This window comes from Nematolebias whitei, chromosome 14 (assembly GCF_014905685.2).
Source record: "Nematolebias whitei isolate Nwh7 chromosome 14, NemWhi1, whole genome shotgun sequence".
In the NCBI taxonomy this organism is placed as follows: Eukaryota; Metazoa; Chordata; class Actinopteri; order Cyprinodontiformes; family Rivulidae; genus Nematolebias; species Nematolebias whitei.
This window is the reverse complement of record NC_056511.1, coordinates 206,638-214,369: the sequence shown is the minus strand read 5'-3', so window position 1 is coordinate 214,369 and position 7,732 is coordinate 206,638. Positions and strand designations below refer to the sequence as shown.

Here is a 7,732-nt window from a genome sequence, read left to right as displayed (position 1 = left end):
GAGTGGTGTCTGATTTTAATTTTAAACTGACCACCTCTACTGCATCAACAGGAATGCACGTAAAGAGTGATGTGACATCAAAAGAGACCATTGTTTCTTCAGTCTTCATGATGACATCCCTCACCTTGTCCACAAAGTCCATCATGGTGTTCTGTATGTGGTGTTCTGAGCTGCCAACTAAACTTTATTGTTTATGTCTACCATGAGTCTGTGTTGGTCCACTCGGTTCTGGAACGTCCAAATTAAATGGCCACACCACTGGACCGTGCCTCAGAGTAATCCCCGAGAAATAATCCATCCTGCCAAAAGCATTTGAGTCTGGGTGCTCAAGGCACGAACTGAGCCATCACATAAGGTCAGCTCATTTATAACATGATGGAGTTAAACTCAGAGCAGTCTGCTCCTCAGATGAATAGTGTTAACTTATTATATACAGTATATATATATATATATATATATATATATATATATATATATATATATTATATGTGAATGTTTCCGTTCAGTGCCCTGAGACAACTTCTGTTGTGACTTGGTGCTATATAAATAAACTGAATTGAACTGACATGTCTTTTTTTTTTTAACTCCGCCTCTAAAATAATTGGAATCAATAGGAATTGGAATCGAAACAAAGAATCAGAATTGTTCAAATTTAAACGATGCCCAATCCTAGAAACAATACAAACTTGTTTTAACTGGCCATAAGGCAGTGCTCTGAAATATAATTGAGGTTCAGACAATTGTTGTTAAAACAAACAAAAAAAAAAAATCTGTAAAATCAGTTTCTAATGCATCGGCCGATTTCCCAAAATTGACCCTGAAGCTTTTGCTGGTGTTTCAGCTTCCTCTATGCAGTACACAGCTGAGCTGTGTGTTGTTTGTTTTTAGCTTTTTAGCTAGCTAGTGTTGCGCACGGCTAGCTTAGTGTTACGACAGTACCAACAGGTGGGGGGGTGGGGGCACATTTCGGTTCGGTAGTTCGGCACGCTTGGTTCTGTTAAAGGGGTGGGGTGCCCCCCGCTTGTATAATTTAAATAAATAATAGATACAATTTCACACAGACTCTCCCACTGGTACATTTTCATCTTTAAATCACTTCCTGGTCTGTTGCCTTCATACATCTCCTCCTACATGTCTCTGTGTGAGTGCAGCTACAGCGTGCGCTCTCAGGCCATTATTACCTGCAGTGTTCCCTCAGTGAGGACTGAACTAGACAAAAGGATCTGCTCCTGTTTCCTGGAGTATTGTAAAAAGATCTGAAGCTCTCGATCTTGACCTCTCTAAGTGTCCTAAAACATCTGTTAAGTTCCTGGAAAAACCAACGCAGACATGTTCCTGTTTTTAGTTTTCTACACTGCCTTACAATCTAGCTGTTTTTTGCAACTTCCTTTTGGTTGCCATTTTATTTTAACTTGTTTAAAAAAAAATTAATTTGTATGCTTCTTTTATGATTGTCTATTGTTGTCGTTGTTGTCCACTGTTGTCATCACTAGGGCTGGGTGCCTTTCTAAAAAATTTGGAATCGGTACTGGTACCTTCACTTCGGTGTCGGTTCCTGAACTGTACTTTTACGGTACCAATTTTGTAATTAATATTCTAACAAGAAGAAAAATACGGTACACATTACAGTACAAATCTTGAGTTTTATTTTTTAACTTTGGTATTTTTCTGTTCCAAGCAGTTTTCTTACATTAAAATAAACAAATGATTTCCAGTTCAAAAGACCAGTTTCAAACCAGTGACACGTCAGTGTCTAATGTTCACTGCTACACACTGAGGACCTTTTCACTGAACAGTTTTTCTTCAGAAACATCAACATGTCTGTTTTCTCTGGACACAAACAAGCTGCTCCTGGCTGATGGTGTCTCCAGCTGTCATTAGAACACAAAACATCAACAATAACATGGTTGTGTTATTATTGCTCAAAAAATATTATCTAGGCTGAGAGATAAAGGTTTAACTGGTCAACAAAATCCTTTACAGCTTACTTACCTCCACCATGCAGCCTCCACTGTAGAAAAAGGCAGAAAACTTTTAACAACAAAGTTTGTGACTGTCCTGTGGTCCCCCATCTCTCTTTTCTTTTGTCTGTCCTCCTCACATCAGGGTCAGAGGCTCCTGTGAGGAGAAACAGGGAACATTAGATGAACTGTTTAAGAAGCTGACCCGATGGATGAGCACATTTTTACAAGCTAAGCTTCATCTGTTACTGTCAATCTTAAGTTAGCTTTTGATTTTAGCTAGCTACATAGATAGCTGTAAAATAAAGCTACACGCTAATATCTTTGTTAGTGTTACATGGATCCTAGTTTAACTCACCGCGATGCATGTGTTAAGTTGCAGTAACGTTAACAAACGTGAACTTACCACTTGAAATCCCAGACACAGAGCCGTCCTCGGAGTTCTTGGATGAATCAATCAACCTTTATTTAGACAGGTAAATCCTATTGAGCCTCGAGGACTCATTTACAAGAGAGACCTGATTTCAACAAAGAAAGATGACAACAATGGACAACAGCAACAACAATAAACAATTATAAAAAGTCATACTGCAGGGTTTTTTTTTTTTTACAAATAGGATGGCTAAAAGGAAAATGTAACAAAAAAACAAACAAAAAAAAAAAACAGCTAGATTTTAAGGCGAATGTAGAAAACTAAAAACAGGAACATGTCTGCATTGGTCCCTGCCATGAGTCCAACAGATTCTTAAAGCCACTTAGAGAGGTCAAAGGTCGAGAGCTTCAAATCTTTTTGTAAGATATTCCAGGAAACAGGAGCGAACATGAAGCAGAGTCTGGTCGTGGAAATGTTGAATCAGGCTGTTCAGGCTCTAACAATCACAGGCTGACTTTAATGCAGAGAGGAGGAGGCTGCGGCCCTTTTTTCTTTTTTTTCATTCAACCTTTATTTGGACAGTTAAGTTACATTGAGCCTAGAAGACTCATTTACAAGTGAGATCTGTGTAGACAGACAAAAAAGTAGTGAAACTGGACTCGTGTAGGAATTGGAGGTCTTGTAGACAAACACGGAGCATCTTTCCGCTCGTAAAATGAAGCGGTTTGGCGGCACACGCTGCACAGTTCATACAACACGGAAACGTGAACCCACAGACATTATATGATATCTATGCTTGAACCCCGTCTGTGGACGTAACCAGTGCCATATACAGCTGTATGGCAGCTCTATACGGCTCTGGGTGTAACCACGTACAGTGAGGAAAATAAGTATTTGAACACTGTGCGACTGCAAGTTCTCCCACTTAGAAATCGTGGAGGGGTCTGAAATTTTCATCTTAGGTGCATGTCCACTGTGAGAGACATCATCTAAAAAAATCCGGAAATCACAATGTATGATTTTATTAAATAATTTATTTGTGTGTTACTGCTGCAAATATTTGAACACCTGCCAATCAGCAACAGTTCTGGTCCTCAAAAGACCTGTTAGTCCGCCTCTAAAAAGTCCACCTCCACTCCACTTATTATTCTAAATTAGAAGCACCTGTTTGAGGTCGGTAGCTGCATAAAGACACCGGTCCACCCCACACAATCAGTAAGACTCCAACTACTAACATGGCTAAGACCAAAGAGCTGTCCAAAGACACCAGAGACAAAATTGTAGACCTCCACAAGGCTGGAAAGGGCTACGGGGCAATTGCCAAGCAGCTTGTTGAAAAAAGATCAATGTTGGAGCAACTATTAGAAAATGGAAGAAGCTGAACATGACTGTCAATCTCCCTCAGACTGGGGCTCCATGCAAGATCTCACCTCGTGGCGTATCAGTGATCCTAAGAAAAGTCAGGAATCAGCTCAGAACTACACGGGAGGAGCTGGTCAATGACCTGAAGTGAGCTGCCACCACGGTTTCTAAGGTTACTGTGGGTAATACACTAAGACGTCATAGTTTAAAATCATGCATGGCACGGAAGGTTCCCCTGCTTAAATCAGCACACGTCCAGGCCCGTCTTAAATTTGCCCATGACCATTTGGATGATCCAGAGGAGTCATGGGAGAAAGTTATGTGGTCACATGAGACCAAAAATTTCGTCTTAGTTCTATAGAACTTTTTGGTCTTAATTCCACTCGCCGTGTTTGGAGGACAAAGAATGATGAGTACCATCCCAAAAACACCATCCCTACTGTGAAGCATTGGTATGGAAGCATTGGTATGGAAGCATCATGTATTGCGAGGTTTTGGGGAACAACCTCCTTCCCCCAATTAGAGCATTGAAGATGGGTCGTGGTTGGGTCTTCCATCATGACAATGACCCGAAGCACACAACCAGGATAACCAAGGAGTGGCTCCGTAAGAAGCATATCAAGGTTCTGGAGTGGCCTAGCCAGTCTCCAGACCTAAACCCTATAGAAAGTCCTTGGAGGGAGCTCAAACTCTGTGTTTCTCAGCGACAGCCCAGAAACCTGGCTGATCTAGAGAAGATCTGTGTGGAGGAATGGGCCAAAATCCTGCTGCAGTGTGTGCGCACCTGGTGAAAAACTACAGGAAACATTTGACCTCTGTAATTGCAAACAAAGGCTACTGTACCAAATATTAACATTGATTTTCACAGGTGTTCAAATACTTATTTGTAGCAGTAACACAGAAATAAATTATTTAAAAAATCATACATTGTGATTTCCGGATTTTTATTTTTATTTTTTCCAAGATTATGTCTCTCACAATGGACATGCACCTAAGATGAAAATTTCAGACCCCTCCATGATTTCTAAGTGAGAGAACTTGCAAAGTTGCAGGGTGTTCAAATACTTGTTTTCCTCACTGTATGTCTGTTTGCCATATGTCTATATTTTACCTCTGTTTGCCATATGTCTATATTTTACCTGCCTGCGTGCTGAAACCACGTGTATCGTTACAGCCAATCACCGAAACTTGACTCTGAAAGAAGAGGCAAGTTTTAATACATACACCCCATAAAAGAACCCAGGTTCGGTACCCAGCCCTAGTCATCACTCTTTGATAAAAATTCAGATCTCTGGTAAATGAGTCCCCGTGGCTCAATGGGATTAACCTGTATAAATAAAGGTTGAATAAAAAAATAAAAAAATGGTAGGGGAAACACTGATGTATTTACGCTATGAAATTAGCATATCATGATATAATTTATATTCCCGGGCAAGTTTATTTTTTTACCGGTATTATTGTGAACGATATGATGTGGCCCAGCCCTAACAGGAAGAGTCGTCGTTGATGATGATGTTAAAAGTGATCTTTGTTTTTGTGCCCAGATTTGGACCCTATGGGATCCCCGTCACTGTGTTTCCCAGACGTGAAGAACGCAGTCAACCTCCACCATCTCTGCTGCCTTTGATTGTAGACAATGAGACGTCCACTAAACAGGAAGAGGCTGCTGCTCCATGCCAACCCGCTCCCCATCCCTGGAGTTCAAAACCCCCACCCTTGTTTCAGGAGGGGGCCCTGTACCCACCTCCTTTGTTCATCAGGGACACCTACAACCAAGCCTTACCTCAACCGCCTCCACGCAAGATCAAACGACCTAAGCGGCGCTACCGTTGCGAGGAGTCCACTTCCATTATGAATGCAATCAAGCTCCGCCCACGCCAGGTCCTCTGCGACAAGTGTAAAGGCGTTGTGGTATCAAGTGGATACAGGGAGGTCCGACGAGGTCCAGGAGAGCAAAGGAGCATTGACGTTTCACGGCGGCGACGTGCTATAGACGTACCAATTTCCACTGAGCTGAAACGTCTGAGGGGCAATGACAGAGGAGGACGTCCTGCCCCTGAGAGGCGTTCATCGTCGGGAATACATATGTCTTCTTCATCATCGTCATCCCGCCGCGTACTTAGGAGTGTGACTTCATCTTCAACAGCTTCGTCCAGCCACGATTACTTGAAACTGAACTCCAAGAAAGTTCTGGCTAAGAGTTCTACTGCTGACCGCACCAAGGCCCGGCAGGTTTTGCAGAAGCTGGTACCACACCACTTGCCAACACACCAGGATAAGAACCAGAACCACAGCAAGGCTGTGACTAGGGCTGCTGCACTGCAAAACCACAACCAGAAGGTCCACTTCACGCGCCGCCTGCAGCACCTGAGCAGCGCCGCTGTTAGCTCCCATGTGCCGCTGCCGCCTAGACTCCGCCTCAAACCCCAAAGGTATCGTACTGATGAACCGGTGCCGGTTCCGCCTTCCGCATCAGCATCAGCATCACCTTCCAAACCTGCCACAAGCCTAGTTCACACTCCCCCACCCTCAGGTACAGCTCCTTCCCCTTCCTCTGCAGCCATTGTTGCCATAGAAACACCTGAGGCTGAAAGGGCGGGGCAAGGAAATCATTGGAAAGAGGTGGAGCCTCCTCCACCTTCCTCTTTTTCCTCCTTAGACTCTTCTCACTCAGAGTGCAGCTCCACAGAGACTTTTGACCTTGCTCCTTCTGGAGACCCGTATTCCTACTCCTCCTCCCCTACCCCTGTAGCGCCTCCCTCCCCATCCTCTTCCTTACCTCCTCACTGTCCTGCCTCCACCTCCCCTGCTTCATTCACAGCGAACGGCGAGGCAGAGGAGGAAGGATGTGGCATAAAGCGGCGTCGCAAGTCGTCCTCATCCGCGTCTTCGTCCTCCGTCTTTTCCAAGTCCGTGTCAAAATGTCTGTTGCCAGATGGCCGCACTGTGTGCGTTGGCGACATTGTCTGGGCCAAGATCTATGGCTTTCCGTGGTGGCCAGCGCGAGTGCTAGGCATCACAGTGGCACGCCGTGGTAGCACAGGGCTGGCAGTGCGACAGGAGGCGCGTGTCTCCTGGTTTGGCTCGCCCACCACCTCCTTCCTGCCGCTCCCACAGCTCTCGCCATTTCTTGAGACGTTTCAGTCGCGGTTTGATAAGAAGAGGAAGGGCCCGTACCGTCGTGCCATCGCCGAGGCTGCCAGTGCTGCTAAACAGCTTACACCTGAAGTTCGTGCACTACTCACACAGTTTGAAACGTAGCAGCTGGCAACATGGCCTTAGCCCCACCCCTTTTATGAGCCCTTACAAAAACTAGGAGGAGCTAAATGCCCCAGACTCATAAAAACTGTTACATGATTGCAGAGGAGGGCGGGGAGCATTTAGAGGTACCTGTTGGTGTTTAAATGGCCAGGGGTGGAGCTTCTTTTCAGTGACAGCATTTCAGCTCGCCAACATCTCGCTTCAAAGAGCATGATGTCAATCATTCAGATTGATCATGTGATGTCATCAGGTTCATGTGTATCACAAAATAGAACTTATGAGACAGTCTGCGTTGTGATTGGCTGATGACACCGTGACATCTTTTGTAACAAATACTAATCACAGGTTTGCACTGAAGTTAAAAAGTTTATTGAGCCATCAATTGATTATTGACGATTCTGATCAAAGTGGCGGAAACATTAAGTGATGCTGTGAAGGCTGACATCACTTCCTGTTGGGCGCTGTTGAGAAATGCTCTGACTGAAGACACTTTTTATTTCAGACAGAAAAACTGTGAAACAAAGTGTTGTCCAAGTTTAGGTCTGGGGTCCCAAACATGGTCCAGAGTCACCCCTGTCCCAGGTGCCCAGAGTCATCAGTAATGTCACTGATCTGTAATCATCACTGATTAATTGTGGCACCCCTTCAGAGATGTTTTATTCAGACAGGTGTCTCACCCCTTCAGAGATGTTTTATTCGGACAGATGTGTCACCCCTTGAGAGATGTGTAATTCAGACAGATGTGTCACCCCTTCAGAGATGTTTAATTCAGACA

General features: G+C 44.1%; 1 protein-coding gene across 1 annotated transcript in view; it reads left to right on the top strand.

Annotated features, from left to right (window-relative positions):
* Positions 1 to 7,295, top strand: part of pwwp2a (PWWP domain containing 2A) — a 15,143-nt gene extending 7,848 nt beyond the window's left edge. Inside the window, exon 2 of the mRNA XM_037687191.1 lies at positions 5,241 to 7,295. Within this exon, the coding sequence (XP_037543119.1) occupies positions 5,241 to 6,957 (1,717 nt within the window). The 3' untranslated portion in view covers positions 6,958 to 7,295. The remainder of the gene's footprint in view (positions 1 to 5,240) is intronic.
* Positions 7,296 to 7,732: the final 437 nt, after the last annotated feature.